Consider the following 16,834-nt stretch of genomic DNA (forward strand, 5'->3'; position numbering starts at 1 on the left):
ATCATTATTTTATTTATCTGCCAGTGGAACTAGTACTTCTTCATCAATTAATATTGATGGAGGGCCCCAAATTAAAATCTGCTTAGGGCCCCAAAAAGGTTTGGACCAGCCCAGATTCCATATTTTTGTTTTTAATGTTTCTCAGTTTTCAGTTGTTGTTGTTGTTGTTTTTTTTAAAGAAAAAAGCACAGTTTTTTTTTAACAAATCCAACATGAGATGGTGCATAAAATTGAAGTAGAAGGAAACATCATACATTGTTTTACAAAAAATAGCAAATAAAAATCTTGAAAGTAAGAGATTATTAGAGTAATTCACCCCCTAAAATACAACCATTTGCCTGGAGAAGTGACTTAATCAATAAAAAGAGTCCACCAGTTTGTTAAATATCAAACAGCATTATGAGTCCCACGGAACACAACAGACAAGTCCAAAAGAAAGTTATGGAGAACGAACTGTTTTAGGGCCTCCTGTCTCTTTAAATCCAAATAAGCTGCTGCTGGCCACGCCCCCAACTGAACAACCGTTGAGTTGGTGGCTCTCAAACGTGAAAATGGCTGATGCGCAATTTTATATGTGTGGAGAGGAACAGCCTTATGTACAACCAACAGAAATGAAGCAAGTGGCTTCTGAATGGTAAGGCAACAACAAAACATTTTTCTTTTCCAGCAGCTATCGTACAGCGGGTCGACTAGCTAACCAAATACGCTGGAGCTCTGCTTCGGTTGCTAGGTAACGGGTAGGCTTTACTGCGGTTGCTAGGTGAGGGGCAGTGCCTGCTGGTTTGTAACGTTATATTTGAGATGTTTTCAATACACCAAAAAACACTAACGTATTGACAAAAAGTGTTTGGGTTGTTTTTAGAAAAAGTAGAAAGCCCAAATGGAAGTTCAAAAACATGCTAAATGTGATTTATTTTCATAATACGTTCCCTTTACGATACAATTATATCGTAAAATAATACCCCAAGCTTCAAACCTTTCACGGAGAACCCGTCATTGCATAATCTGAACACAGAATGAGTACAGCCATCCACCTAAACTGACTGGTCAGCACAGCATTCATCAGAAAAGCAGCTAAAACTGGGCCATAGAGATGCATGACTCAGATGGAAAAAATCTGACAGAGCTGGTTGTGCCTTCCACAAATCTGGTGTTCATTAAAAAACGTCAAGATAAAAACAATTACTAAAAGCAAGATACAATACAAGAAATCCAGTTTCCAAGTCATGTGGGGGACAGGTGCTCTGGTCAGATGAGAACCCACCATTATATGTGTGAAACAAGGCAGTGGCAGCTTCATGCTGTGGGGATTGTTTTCTTTACCAGTTAGCAAATGTGCTCCATCAAATCTGAGATAAATGGGCAAAAATCTTAGCATCTAGATATATTTGAATGACATAGATACTCTAGTAAGGCACTATATTTTGTTGAAGATGTGAGAGTGAGAGAAGCCAAGATAAATGGATCTGTAGCATTGAAACAGACAGTGTGGATTTGAAAACAACACTGTTTTTTTTCTGGTCAGCCAAAAGATCAGTCCAGAGAATCCCCATGCCTACTTTAGATGGACATTTATAACCTGAGGCTGACCAGAAGCTCCAGATAAATCGTATTTCCACAGACACATCAATCACTACAATTTCAGAGTATTTGTACCCTGGAGGAAAAACAACCTATTATCTGTCCTCCTGCTGATCTCTCTTGTGGTATATTGATGAACTGAAGAGTGTCTGAACATGCCTGCAACCCAGAGGCATGCCCTGGCCTGGGAAACCATGGCCCTCAGAGTAAATTATATACAACACCTTGCAAAAGTATTCATACATGAAATTTTCCAAATTTTGAAAAGCAACCACAAGCTTCTATGTAGTTTACTGGGATTTTTACAAATAGAGAATTGTATTCACGGCAAACACACACAATATTACCAAGTATTCTTGGCCTAGTTTCAAGTGCAAATATCTTAGTATACTTGAAGTAAGAGAAAAATAACTTCAGAAAGCTATGGGAGACTGTTTTAAGTAAATAATTCCTTAATATTTATTTAAAAATACTTGTTCAACTGGCAGAGTATTTCACTTATAACAAGTCATTTTCCCATTAGTTATAAGTGAATTAATGGGCCAGTTGAACAAGTACTTTTTTCAACAATATTATTGACTTAAAATAAGCTTCTATATCACTTGTAAGTCACTTGTAAGCTAGTTTGGTCTTATATCAATGGCACTACAAGGTTTTCCCCAGAAACTTGCCCAGCCTGGTGGTTGGGACGCTCAGGCAGTCGTTCATCCAGCGGCCCACCGTGTTTTTGAATTAAAAATGTTTAAAGTTGATAGGAAACTTGAAAATATCACTTGATAATTGTGTGGTTTTGGAAGTTTGGATGATTAACACCTGAACTTCAACAATAAAGTCTTAAAAATGCAAACATTTAAAAGAAAAACTTAAATAAATAAGCAATGTTTAGCCTGGTGGGGGCACAAGTAAAGCCTGGTGGCCCGCCAGGCTTATAATACATTGGGGGAAACCCTGTCCTAAGATATTTCCAGTAGAAACTTGACCAAAAATACTTGGTAAGATTTTGTGTTTTTGCAGTGTTCCCATTAACGTATATAAAGCTCCTCTTAAAAACAGTGTGGCTGCTACTCTTAAGCCTCTTTTAAATATTTTTTTAAATCTCATTTGAAAAGTTTAGTTTGTACTTAAGTCTATTTTATGATGTTTTAATTTTCTATACCTTTTTGTTATTGCTTTGTATACCGTACGTCAGTAAACGATCGAAAAAGAGATTTTATCTCAAGGGACTTCCTGGTAAAATAAGAGTTTAATAAGAGTTAAGAGGCCACCTGCATTCAGGTTATTAAATTACCTACAGATTAATGTTTTCAATTTTATTTAGAGATATTAGAGAAACTAAAATGAACATCTTTGTGTTGATCTGTCATGACGAAATCTCAAAACAAATGTTTATAGAGGTTGGCAGGGTGTCAGAATGTAAACTCTTGCAAGTCACTGCATATAGCACAGAAAAATAGAGACATTTCCTATGATTGCAGTTTCACAGCGTAATAATCATCACCCTACAGCTGCGAAAAAATGTAAACATTAACGTGTAAGGAAAGGAACAGGTGCTGCCTGTCATCCATGAACTTCACACATCGCTGATTATCAAAGAGGAGTAACTATGGAAAACATTGTTGACATGAAGGGCGCATACGTGGCACACATTCCAGTCACAGCCTGTTCACCTCGCGCTGAATTGCAAGTGGGCTTTCCGACTCAGAACAGTGTGCAGGCACACAATGGCTGCAGCTTCCAAGCGATGGAAGAGCGTCTGCAGCAGTCCAATGCGCCACGTGTCCGGCGGGGCCAGCCAGCCACCATCTGCCTTGAAGACAGGACTGGCACTCTCCCTCGGCAATAAAACTCAGCAAGGAGAGCAAACAGCTGTTGAAGAAGTTCTCTTGCAAAATAACAGCGGGGGTGTTTTGTTTCTTGGAGGATGCAGAGTTACTGTACTTGAGAAGAAGACAGCGAGGATGAGTGAGAGTAAAAACAATGTGTCTTAACAGGTAAATCTGTCAGCACCCTCTCAAGATGCCACGGTGACAGACAGTTAATGGTTAAGTGCTGCTGCGGTGTAATAACAGTCCAAAGTGGTATTTGGGTTTTTTTAAATGCAAGACTTCTGCTCCATCTTTAAAAAAGAAATTGTTCTTGTGATGGCCAAACCCATGACTGGTAAATCCCTTATGCACCTCATTTAAACACAACAGTCGTTTAGTTTCCCATAAAATGTTTATTGGTTGGTTTAAATACATTGTTATGTGTTCAGATTTAGCTTACTGATGTATTTTTAGCAACTCGTTACTCATCTTTGTATTTATGATTAAGTTTTGTTTCTTTTGCCAGTTTTGACTGGGATTAGCATACATGGTTTTGATTGGATTGCACCAACAGTTTCTGCTGGTGAATATTTGTATTTAAAGTTAAAAACGTTTGATTTAATGTTTTACTGTTTAGTTTATTAACAGACTTATCTGTACTGTGTTGTTTGTTGTAGTTAGTGATTGTATTATACAAACTCTTGTGTGTTATATTTTGTGCTGTCAGGATTTTTAGCTGAGTTTCTTTGGCCTCTTTTATGAGCAAGAATTCATTTTTTGTAAGTGTAATCTTTTGGGTTAAAATTAAAAAATATATATTTTTCCAATACTTCCTGTGACTCTTCTTGCTTTTTCACTCAATCCAGACAGTCCTAAGATAATTTGTAAAAAAAAAAAAAAAGAAAATGCTGAAAAAGTGGGAATTGTCTTACTTTGAAACTCAACACAAATGTGCACAAAACTTTGCCAATATTCCACTAATGTTGAAAAACCTGAATTTTGTAATTGCTGTATTTCCATCAAATTCAAAAATATTTTATTAATCCCAAAGGGACATTAAATAAAATCGATATATAGAACAAGAAGGAACAGTTATCAAAAAAAAGCAATTTTCCTCCAAAAAGGCAGGAATGAATGTTTGAAAAAGAGAAAACAATCTCAATGAAAGTACAGAGCTACTCCAACGTGCTGCCACCATCAGTGGCGCAATTCTAGAAATAATATAAAATATATTATTAATTATATACCTACATAAAATAAAATATAAAACACAATTAAGATCAGAATAAGTTTGCTCACTTAAAATCATGCCTCGCCATGATCCTCCAACTTCTTCCTGTCAACTTCTTCTTTGTAGTTTGAGCCAGTGGTAACATCCGGTCGTTGATCATGTGACTCATGTGCAGAGGAAAAAGTATTTCCATTTCAGCTTTTCAAAATAAACCAAACATCCTGCCATAAAACATTTTTATTGAAAAATAAGGTTGTTTTTTTTGTGTTTTTTTTTTTAGAAATTGCTGCATTTCCATTAAGCATATTTCTTTTCAAAATGCCGTATTGTTCAACTATGTGGCCGATGGAAGCGCAGCGATGGAGTGCATCCTGACACAGAAGCCCAAACACACATGCATTTTCCCTGCTGTTTGAATTTAAATTGAATTCTCTTATCTTTACTCGCACCCTTGCTCTCATCACACCCATCCTTCAGACACCAGACTCCAGGTGAATTTCAATGTCAAAGACGCTAAGGTATTGCAGGCGCCGCAATCTGTTCATTCTGTCAACTGGGTGAGTGAGTCAGAGTGTGTGTGTGTGTGTGTGTGTGTGTGTGTGTGTGTTGTTGTGCAGGGGTCTACAGTATGTGCTCTGATTGCTGGGGGTTAGGTCCATTCATCTGTCTGGTGTGATCATGGCTCTCTGTAACTGGGCCTAGGCGTGAGCATGCTCTCTGTGATCTCCCTGATAAGAGTCATCCATCTGCTGTGTGTATCTGTCAGGGCCCGGGCAGCTCCTCTTATCAATGCACTCATCCGTTTCCCTCAATCATTCCCGCTCTGTTCTCTTTTCTCACTCTTGGCTGCTTTCCCCCTCTTTGCAGCTCCGAACTTCTTCTTGATCCGATGACGGGGGAAGAATCGCACTTACGTGGACCGGCGGCGTTGGGAAAAAAACCTGCCAGTCTGTAAGTGGCGCACACAACCTCCTGCAAAATACTAATGCATGCATGGAAGAATGCGAGCCGTTTCTTTATGAAGGAGTCTAAAGCATGTACACGTGTGCAAACACACACACTCACACACAGATTGTTGATATTCAGGGGCCCCACCTCAGCCTCTGAGATTATCTACAATAGATGGGACTCAAAGAGAAGCTGCAGGTTTTTTTTTTTTCTTGCAGTCTTTCCAGGAGAGAATACCCTCCTAATCATCAATCTTGCAGATGAAGAATTAGCTTTTGTGTGCAACCCTTTCATTTTTCACTCCAACTAAAAGGATCTGAGACTTGGAAAAACTACTGAAAACATGAGAACATGAAGCGGCATGACAAGAAGATTTGTGTACAGTACAAATACGAGCTCAGATCAGGGGAGTGTAGTGTACACAGAGGAATCCATTTAGGATTTTGCCGCCCCGCACATAACAAAAGGCTTTACAAACAACCCCCAGACCACAAAACAGCCTGAAGAAAGCTCTGCTGTCCCGGCAATCTGTACTTAGTTTGTCACAATCAATATTGTAGGAACCAACCCTATTATTAATTTATATCTAAGAAAACACGTTGGGCTTTTAGGTGGGCTGGATTAAGCCGCTTGTAAGAGGAGACAAACACTGTTTAGCATGGGCACCCTTCATGGGGAGTCCATGGGTTTCATCATCAGTATTAATAGTGTAGGCCTAACCCATATTGCATGCTCTGGGTGCTGCTGGGTCCACACCAGGACAGGTTTTTGCTAGTGGAATATTTATAGCTGTGCATTAAAAGTGGAATCAAGGGTTTAAGTGTACTGTTGCAACAGAGCTGCTGCTCCTTTGTCAGGGCCTGTCCAAAAATGCCTTTCCCGGGGCTACTTGCAGCGCTGCATTCACACTGTTAGCAGGATCACACAACCGCTGTCATATCAAAGATGGAAAACATTAAGAAGCAGCTGCAGGATTTGTTTTGTTTTCTCAGAAATGGAAGCATTGTAGCCAAACCCATGTCAAAGTTTGTATAAGTCACATCCATACATCAGTATTAGTCATTTTATTACAGTTAGCCCTGTCTTTTTATTGACACCTGAATGATTAAACGCTGCTTTGAATTTTCAATGAATTGCCAAACCTTCTTCTATTATGTCCAGCAATAGAAACTTAAGTTTAATTTAACACTGCCGCCTTGTGGTGATTTGAGGTAAAACATGTTAAAGAGCTCGGCACACAAAATATGGAAATTAAATTTTGTTGTACATCTCAAATTCACATTAAAATAACCTTCTCTCATCTTGTCACTTTACAACCATAAATATTGATTCACTTTATTTGGATTCTACACCAACACAAAAATAACATTATTGAGATATTTCTACAAATAAAAATCAGAAAAGTGTCTTGTATTCAGCATAATTATGCTGTTTCACTGTATACTGACACATTATTGCACCTCTATATACTTGAAACTACAACACACAGTTACAAAACAACAATAACCTGACCTGTTGTTTTACTAGTAATTTAAGCCAACCTGAATATTTACAATCCTTCTCTTGATAGATTGGAACAACATACCTGCTGTCTGTCAGCCACTTAGGAAAGCTTTTTAAATTTAATTTCCTGCCCTCGAGTTTTCTTTTCTGCCTCCCCATCTCAAGCTCTCTGTCATCAGAGGACAACACAATTCAATAGCAGGAAAAGAAAACTTGCTATGCTCAGTGCTCGGTGCATCAGGGCAGTCGTCCAGCTGGCCGTCATGTTTTTGAGTTATAAAATGTTTAAAGTCGACAGGAAATTCAAAATTATCACTTGGTAGCTGTACATTATTGGAAGACCGGAAGATTAATACCTAAACACCAACTACAAAGTTTTAAAAAGAGGAAATCATTAAAAAATACTGGAATAAATTCACAATGCTTGGTCTGGTGGGGGCACAAGTAAAGCCTGGAGGCCCGCCAGGCTTATAATACACTGAGGGAGACCCTGAATGGAGGAAATAACAAAAAAATTGCACCTCTGTAGGTTTTCAGTTTGTCACAAATTATGTATGATACACAGCAAAATATGTGGAAAACAGTTGTTCCTATCGATGAGATCAGCATTTACATCTTTAGCCTGCATGCAAAAACAGTGTGGAAGAAATCTAGCACTTCCTATCACCTTGAATCTGGATCTACACAATGAAACATGGTGGAGGCAGCATCATGGCGGGGAATGAGAAACTGGTTAAAGTTGAGAAGGAAGAAGTTAAATCCAGGGCAACCCTAGAAGAAAACCTGAAGCTGCAATTTTATTTTACAATTTCACCGTTTCACCGTGTTAGCATGACGTGTCAGTTCTGAATTTATTTTTATTTTACTCCTGTTCATTTATTTATTTTGCATATTTGGGCAACTATTTCTTCTGGTTTTGTATCTGGACAGTCATTACGATGCGAAACCATGGCAACAAGGAATTGTTCTTAGAACTGATTAGCATCTGGAAAGCTAAAATAACTAAACCACAACCCAGAGGAAATGTAACCGAAGGAGGAAATTCAAACCATTTCTTCCATCTGTCATAACGGGCAAGGATGAAATCCCCAACTCCAACATCTGTCTGGCTTTTTCCATCCTCTTAAAGTTCAGATTTAAATTTTAAATGGGTGTAGTCCATCCAATCTGACTGAGCTTCAGCTATTGTGCAAAGAATGAACAAAGAAAAAAAAAATCCAGTTTCTAGATACCCCCAAAAGAATGTAACTGGAGTAAAAGGCGATTCTACAAAACATGATAAACTGCTCATTTTCCCTCCACTTCACTCTTACCTACTGCTCAATGTTTGAATTTTGCATAGAATTTGTCTAAAATACTCCATGTTTCTGTTTGGATGAATACTTCTGCAAAACAGCTCAAATGTAAAACTCACGATCAGCAAAGTCAAACAGCATTTTATTTATTAGGTCTGAGTCAAAAGATGGACATTTATCTTTAAAGCAAACAAGATCAACCAAGAAAACAAAAACAAGTAGAAATAATAAAACTACACCGTTCTAAAAAAATAATAAAAAAGAAATCACAGCACACAAAATATAAATGTTGTCTGACAGAACAATCAGAAACAAAATCCAGATTATTTGATAACTCTATTCACGAATTAAAACATGAATCTTATTCAAAAAACCTTGCTGAAGTAGTATTTACAGGTTCGTTGCTAAGAAAATCAAGCGAATACAAATGCTTTTTTTTTTTTTTTTACAGTGCACCCCATTACAAATTGCTGTGAATTCAAAGTTTATACCACACAGCAATATTCCTCTACTCAGCAGTGTGCTATTAATCTCCTGTCTTACAACTTGTGCTAACTGGCATGCCATAACACAAATGTGTAAAAAGAAAAAAAAGACCCATAAATACCAATGTTTTAGTTTTTTTTTAGAAATGTAATCTTAAAAGACAAACTTTGGATGTTTACATTGGTTATTTCAAATTGCGTTTAAGTCTAAAGAAATCTCAAAGTTCCTACGCATTGTTTGGGTGCCTTACATAAACCTGGGAATCCACAGAAACGCAGCTTAAATTAAGTGAGGATTATCGAACATCAGAGATAGTTTACAGGTGTGGATGTAACATGACGGCACAGGTAGAGGAAAACAAAAAACACACTGGTAGTCTATCAAAATAATTATTGTTCCTATATACTACAGTAGAGTCCACATTTCTTTATACACAACCAACAGTAAGTATAAGCATAAATGATTTAAAACTAGCCAAGTTATTTCAACAAAACGACCACCATGATCATCCCTGAGAAGACATTTTGGTTCTGTACTCAGTGCATCTGAAATGTACGATCATCATATCAAATTGAGCTCATGACATATTCGCTTCGTCACGCGTCGAGTTAAAAAACAGCTTGAAAAGATCAATATTAATGCCTCTGATGATTTCAGTATTAAGCGAAGAATCGGCTAAATCTAACTACATGCGAGTCGGGTGTTATAAACGGTTCGTAGAAACTATCTTTCTGAATTTTGGAGTGGGGACAGTGAACCTGAAAATGTGCGTAGATATAAAAGGAAAGAGTTGCACAGTAATGTCTATAAATAGACAGAAGGGACATGCTGCCTTGGCCTTGGCTTTACTGTTACAATTTACCCTGATTTAAAAGCGTCTGTCTATTTTAGGTAATAAAAAAAAAGAAAAGAAAAAAAAGACTGATATTTTGTGCATAAAAATGACACCAGGAAGAACGATTCAATGTTTGCACTGCGTCTCCTCTTCATATTCCCAGTTTCTGGTCCCTACAGCGGCTTGCTCAAACACACACAACGCAGCAGCCACAATATAAAAACCAGAGCGCTGAAGTCAGTCAGATGACTTCCCAGAGATCCTGCGTCCGCGTCCTGATGACCCAGGACTGGTTTGGAGGCACAGAGAGGACCTAGAGAACACCAGCAGGTGGTTTGAACGCTGCGGTTTACTGGTGTGCATCTGTTTATCTTCACTTTTTCCTCTTAGGCCTCCTCCTCCTCCTGATCGCTGTCATCAGAGCCTGCAGGGTAAAAATAACACAGAAATAATCCCAGGAGATGAAATGGAATCTTATTCTGTTCCTCCACTTCTGTTTTGAACAGAAAACGTGAAAAACGGTGATGTCTTACCGTCGATCACAATTTCTCCACTGCCCTCCTCTTCCTCTTCCTCCTGGCTCTCATCTGAGGAAGACACATTTTGTTGTCCGTTCAGTGCTTTTAACGAGCCTCGCACATTTCCTTATTTCACTAACTTAAACTTTAATGTATTTTTAGACGTCGGGAAGTGGTGTAGAACAGGAGTGGAAGAAAAATTATACAAACTAACACTGTGATTAACACTTTGTAGAAACGACTTTCTTTGCGATTAAAGCGCCATGTTTTTGAACGACCTCGCTAAGGATGTAAACAATTAACAGAACAAAGTATCGCTCTCACTACAGATAGTAAACCGGCCTGACAGCGGAGAGCAACAGCTCTGGAAAAATCAAGATCCCACTGCACTGAATTCGACTGAAAACCTCCTGGTTACTCCACCAAATATTGATTTTTGAGTTAAAACATTAGTATTGTTGTTTCTAAATGAATATTAACTTGTTTTCCTTACATTATTTGAGGTCTGAAAGCACTTCATCTTTTTTGTTATTTTCATCATTTCTCATTTTCTGTTAATAAATACTAAACTTTTGCTTGGAATTTCAGAGACATGTTGTCAATAGTTCATAGAATAAAATAATAATGTTCATTTTACTCAAATATTTACCTATAAAAAGTAAAAATCAGAGAAACTGATCAATTTAAATGGTCTCTTATTTTTTCAGAGTTGTATATCAGTTTCTGTTCACTTCTTTGACACCAACTGGCTTTAATAATGTCTCCATTTCTCCTCACCGATAGAGCATGAACATCTCTTTCATGCACTTCACATGTTTTATACTTTTATTAGGGGGGCACCGGTTGCAGTTTTCTGGTCGACCGCCAATTACCGATCTTAAAAAAGCCTGGCCTGCCAATGTTGCTAATTATAGCAAGAAAGTTGCAGAGTTGGCAACAGTGGGATGACGATTGTTAACTACAAACATGCAGACATGACCTGGTGGCCCAGTCTGTCAGTCAAACGTCTCTCACTGCAGAACAGAAGATTTGTTGGCTGATTTTTAGACCTTTTCTGGGGTGGATAAGATCGGCATCACGTGTAAATATCTGCCAATCACAGATCTCCCAAAATTAGATAAATTGGTGCCGATGAATCGGTGTACCCCTACTCTTCATCTTTCAATTCAGCAGCCTTAGCGGCTCTTTTCTAAATATGCCTGAGTTGAATAAAGCAAGAAAACAACCATTTTCTGTTTAATCTGATAACAAAAAAAACCTCATTTTTTTTAATGTTTTGTTTTGTTTTTTTAAATTCAGCATTTGAAAATTTTAATGCTTCAATTTATGGAAAGGCAGTCAATACTCTTGACACGAGAGAAAACTCAGGTTTTTCAGAAAATGGCCGCTTATCAATTAATATTTACTGTATCTGTAAGCTCAATCAACTCAATCGATAACTTGCATCTCAAGGTCTTGCACAAACTGAAACTGGAATTTTTGGGCATTCTTCTAGTTTAAACTCAGTCAGATTGGAGGGTTCCCCCCAGTGTACTGTAAGCCTGGCAGGCCACCAGGCTTTACTTGTGCCCCCACTAGGCTTAGCATTGCTTATTTATTCAAGGCTTTAAAATGTTTGCATTTTTTTAAGACTTCATAGTTGGTGTTCAGGTAATCAATTAATCTTCCAAGAACACATAATTATCAAGTGATATTTTCAGATTTCACATCTTTTAACTCAAAAACACGACGGGCCGCTGGATAAATGACTGCTCTCGCACACCAACCACCAGACAAGGTTTCTTGGGGAAACCTTGAGATTGGATGGAGAGCATCTGCAAATGTCATCTTTCATATCCAACAAAAGATTGTTGAGATTTGGACAAAACTTTTCACAGCAGCTGGAAGACCAACATTCACCCTAATATTAAGACTTTTGCAGCTTTTAAAAATGTTTTGTCATCCATTTTCCCATCAACTCTGATCAGATTCGCTGTCCCTGCTGAAGAAATGCATTCCCAGCTCAAGGTGCTGCGTAGTGAAGAGAAGTAAAACAATTACAATATTTAACTTTAGCACAAAATGGCCAAAATAAATAATAAAGGTGAGCTTTCAAAATTCAATAAGATACGTAATCCATGTGGAATATCAGGCAGTTCATGGAGCCACCATTTTTTAACCAAGATAAAAGAGATGTTACACAATAAAGTGAAGCAAGTGAGTTTTACACACCAATATTAAGGAAGTATAAATTGATATCTGTTCAGCATTAATTGATGTCTGACAATGTTTGCTGGAATTGGTGTTTAGTTTATGGACATTTTTGAAAAAAGAAATGTTATTAGCCATTAATAATGATCTTATTTTGTTCTTTCCATTTGTATTGATCAAAAACCGGAGAGTTAAAACTGAATACTGAAGATTACAGTACAGAGAAGAGTGTTGTGATGATTTTTGAGGCTGAATCGTTTGGCGCCACAGCGGCGTCTTGGGGGTGATTAATTGTCACCTTCCCCGGCCTGTCAGGTTAGATGGACAGCCGTGTCTGGGTCAGTTTGCAGTTGTGTCACCTCATTTCATCTTCAGATGATGGATTAAAAGGAGCTCTGTGAGACATTAAAATCTTAGGATAGCATTTTATCATCTAAACCTGCTTTAACTGTCTTTATCTCCGACATGTTTACAATTCCTCGCCCTTCATGCCGTTTGCTCTCCAACGTTCTTTAAAAGGAGCAGTGTTGTATTTTCCAGGCACATTGTGCTATAAAATGGCACAATCAAATAACTATGTTATAAAAATACTGTATACATCAGACACGACTAAAATTAAATGTGACTTTGCAATTTGACGCCTTGAAATTACATTTGCCTCTTTAAGAAGCTCCTGCTGTGACTCCGCCTCCATTACAACAATTTTCATCCATTACAGCAGCTTCCATCTGTTCTTATGAGTTTTATTATGTTAAATTACTCACAGATGGATCTTTATCTGCTACCTGTGTGAGTTTGAATATAATCAGTTGCCCTGGATCATATTGAAGTCAAAGTAATGGGGAGACAAATACAAATGCATTCATTTTATTTTTATTTGTAAATATTCTTTAAGGCCATCATTTATCTCCTCTCTTTGTGGTCAGACACTACAAGATAAACTGACATTTTTGTTTGTAACACGAGAAAATTTGAAATAGTCTAACAATTATACATTTTTTTAAAAGTTATAACAGTCCAATAAACCTTGCCTCACATTTAAAAACAAAGGTTACAACAAAAACTCAAACGACCTGGACACTTCGGTTATTAAACAGTTCTGTTTCTGCACCGACCTGGACTCGCTCGCCTGCCGTCTTCCTCCTCCTCCTCTTCTTCTTCTGCACCTTCTTCTTCTTCATCATCGTCGTCGTCCTCCTCTTCCTCGTCCTCCCTGCTGCGGCCTGGATCGGCGTCACCAGTGTCCTCCCCTGGCTCGTCGTCCGAGTCAGAAATCACCACGCAATCATCTCCGTTTCCGTTTCCAGCTGCTCTGGCCTCTGTGGTGCTGCTGGAGAAACAAGCATAGAGACAGTCATGCAAACAACGAACGATAGTTATTCTGGACAAACACACCAAAAAAAAAAAAAAAAAAAACCCAATTGAAAGGAAAATGGAAAATAAAAAAAAAAGCGTTCAAAATTTTTTTTTTCTAAACTTGCAGCTGTGTGGATCTGTCTGGCTCACCTGCCGTTCTCCCTCGGTTCCCAGAGAGGAGTGAGGTAGTATCTCAGTGGATCTCTGTAGAGGTCGTCCTTCAGTATCTGAACAAAGAACAATAAAATAAAATCACCTGAAAGCAGGTGGCTCTGCCACCATCACCAGACACAAATATCAACTTTATGGCAACTTAAAACCCAAATAACGTGAGCTGGCAGTGACCTGTACCTGTGCTACATCGTCTTGCACCGGGTTGCTGTGGTCGCTGAACCAGCTGAAAAACGTCTCGTAAACGCCGCGGCATGACTTCCTGGGCTCACTGTTAGCGGTCAGATTGTGTCCGCGATGCCAGAGGATGGGGTTGGAGAATGACATGGGTGACCCTGAACGCATCAGAAAAACAAACATGTACCACAGCAGACACACTGAAAATGCAGTTAAACTGTGGAGCAGACAGATTTGGACGTGACTTGTAAACATTCCCTGAAAACAAACCCAGTGAAAAACCACAATAACTTTAAATCTTTCTCTTTTACAGTACACTTCCAGAATCTCATCACTTCTGTTTCAGTTTACAAGGAAACAGCTTTTACCTCCCATGCCAAGGTGCAATTCCTTCATAATGATGTTATTCTGGAAATATGGGTTCCGTCGGAAGTGGAAGCGAATTCTGTAGCCGAGTTTGGTGTTTTTGAAAGATTCAACCTGAGAATGAGACAAATAAATCTGCTTTGCATTTACTACAGTGGGAGTTGTCAAAATTATTTAAAATATGGACCAATCAAACCTACTTCAAGATCAGTCATGTAACTAAGAGCATCTTCATCAGTCTCATCTATGTGAGCAGAGAGGTGAGGATGGTTCAGCAGCTGAGGAGTTGATGTTAAGATAACAAACAAAAGAGAAAACATGCAGCAGACAAGATGGAAGTAGGGGTGCACCGATTGCAGTTTTCTGTCTCATCGCTAATTTAAAAAAAAAAGAAGCTGATTCCGATTATTCTTGTCTGAAATGTTGCTAAAAATAGCAGGAAAGTCGCTGGATTAAAGAATAGGACAGTGGGTGATTTTTAGACCTTTGCTGAAGCAGATAAAAATTGGGGGATACAATCAGCTTCACATGCAAGTATCAGTTGATCCCCAATCTCTGAAAATCGGCGCTGATCAATCGGTGCAACCAGTAGATGGGTTAATTTTGATTTTAAGGATACAGCGGTCACCCAGAACCCCGGGATGGTTTTCGTGATGGAGCTTCTCTGATCAAGATGCGGGCGTCTCTGGCGATTAATCTTCAGCTCCAGCCGCTGATGGAGTCTGACGCTCTTCTTCTCTAGAGCCTCAAGTCTCATCTGCACTTGTGCCAGCAGAGCAACAGACTGCCTCATCTCTGGGGCCATTTTGACCGACACAATCGCACACTCCCCATCATCATTGTCCTCATTGTCAGATGGGAAAGAGGAGCTGGGTGTGGAGGAAGATCCCGAGACGGATTCATCCCCTTCGTCTGCTTCAGCAGCATCATCTTTATCTTCTCTGTCGGTACTCCGTGCTGATGTGGAGCTGTCTGCAGCTGCCTGTGTTTTGGAGCCAACTTTTGAAGGCTGCTGGCCTGGCCGCTGTTTGTTTTTACTTCCATGTTTCACTGGTCTCACTTTTGCAGATGAACACGGGGTCTCTTGGCTTTCCTCTCCGTCTCCGCCAGTGAGACTGGCCAGTGCTTCAGCAGCTGCTATGGCTGCGGAGTCGGACTGGTCCACAGGAGTTGAGGGATGCTGCACTGATTCAGCTGTTTTCTGGGTTTCCTCTTTTGAATCGGTGGGTGCCGAGGCCTCTGAGGACTGCGGTTTCTCGGTGATGTCGGCATGGTCACTGTTAGGGCTGGAGCTGTTAACGGGCTGCTCGCTGGTGCTATCTGTAAGGTCCGAAGCCTTATCTGTCTGCACAGCAGTTCCTTCAGCAACAGTATCTTTTGGCTTCCTCTGAGTTTCTTCTTTACTTTCAACTTCACTGTTTTCGCAACTTTTTGAAGTTTGTCCAGTTCCATTTGCGTCGTCACTTACTTTAGCGAACTTATGAGGAATCGCATCGTCTTCGTCCAGGTCGAGTGATGCGCTCCGTTTCCTCGATGCAGGGTCACCGGACTGTTTGTAGTCAGTCACTTCACTCATGTTAGCAGGCTAGCGAACGTGCTAACAGGCTAGGAGGCCCGCAGGCTCTTAAAGATAAGTGCGGTCGATTACACCGTTGGCGTAACAGCTTCTACAATTAGCGCAACGTTACGATATATTTGGCAGCTTTAAACTACATTATTGGTAAACACAGATCAGGAAGCAGCTCTCGTAACTCTCCGCGGCCTCGCGGGGAACGTTAAAATGGGCAAGCTGCAGCTAACTTAGTTAGCTTACGTTACCCAATTATTGAATCCTCGCCTTGACGACACCACAGCATCTCCGCCAATATAATCCCAAGAAGAAATACTTTATTTAGCCATTCAAACCCACCAACACAATGCACCCTTCCAGAAACTACCCGCGTTCTCCAGATAAGTTTAGATTTGCATTATCCGTTAGCTTACTACCCGTGAAACGACGCCAGAGAAAAACAATCCTCTGATTGGTTGCGCCACGCCGCGCTAAAACATCTCAACCAATCATCGGCAAGGGTGTGTTTACATGGCGTTCTATCTGAGGTGGAGTTAACTGCGCAAAAAGGACACAACGTCCAAATATTGAAATTCAGTTCCTCCATATATAATAGTATTTAAACAGCATTAAAGGCATTTTTTTAATTTCTGGGTTGGTTAGAGTGACGATGAACAATACAGTTAAATTGCTCTCAGTTTTTAATATGAGTTTCCAATATAAAATTTATATTAATGCTTTGAAAGACGAACAGGTATAATCTATTCTCAGTTATATAAAATCTAATTCGTTTTTGATAGGTAAATTGTATTGACTTTTGCTT

The 16,834-nt window shown here is 39.2% G+C and overlaps 1 protein-coding gene across 2 annotated transcripts; it reads right to left on the minus strand.

Annotated features, from left to right (window-relative positions):
- Positions 1-8,493: 8,493 nt before the first annotated feature.
- tspy (testis specific protein Y-linked) lies at positions 8,494-16,703 on the minus strand. Of its 2 annotated transcripts, none has more exons than XM_007553510.2 (8): positions 15,082-16,703; positions 14,663-14,740; positions 14,465-14,576; positions 14,100-14,254; positions 13,899-13,975; positions 13,508-13,719; positions 10,218-10,271; positions 8,494-10,108 (listed from the first exon to the last, which is right to left on the minus strand). In XM_007553510.2, exons 1-8 carry the CDS (start codon positions 16,036-16,038, stop codon positions 10,071-10,073), a joined length of 1,683 nt encoding a protein of 560 aa, XP_007553572.2. In that variant the 5' UTR covers positions 16,039-16,703; the 3' UTR covers positions 8,494-10,070. The 2 variants fall into 2 exon arrangements, with proteins under 2 accessions (XP_007553572.2, XP_007553573.1); XM_007553511.2 differs by having other exon boundaries at positions 13,508-13,722; positions 15,082-16,696.
- Between the last annotated feature and the right edge of the window lie 131 nt (positions 16,704-16,834).

This window comes from Poecilia formosa, unplaced genomic scaffold (genome assembly GCF_000485575.1).
Source record: "Poecilia formosa unplaced genomic scaffold, Poecilia_formosa-5.1.2 Scaffold57, whole genome shotgun sequence".
Taxonomy (NCBI): Eukaryota; Metazoa; Chordata; class Actinopteri; order Cyprinodontiformes; family Poeciliidae; genus Poecilia; species Poecilia formosa.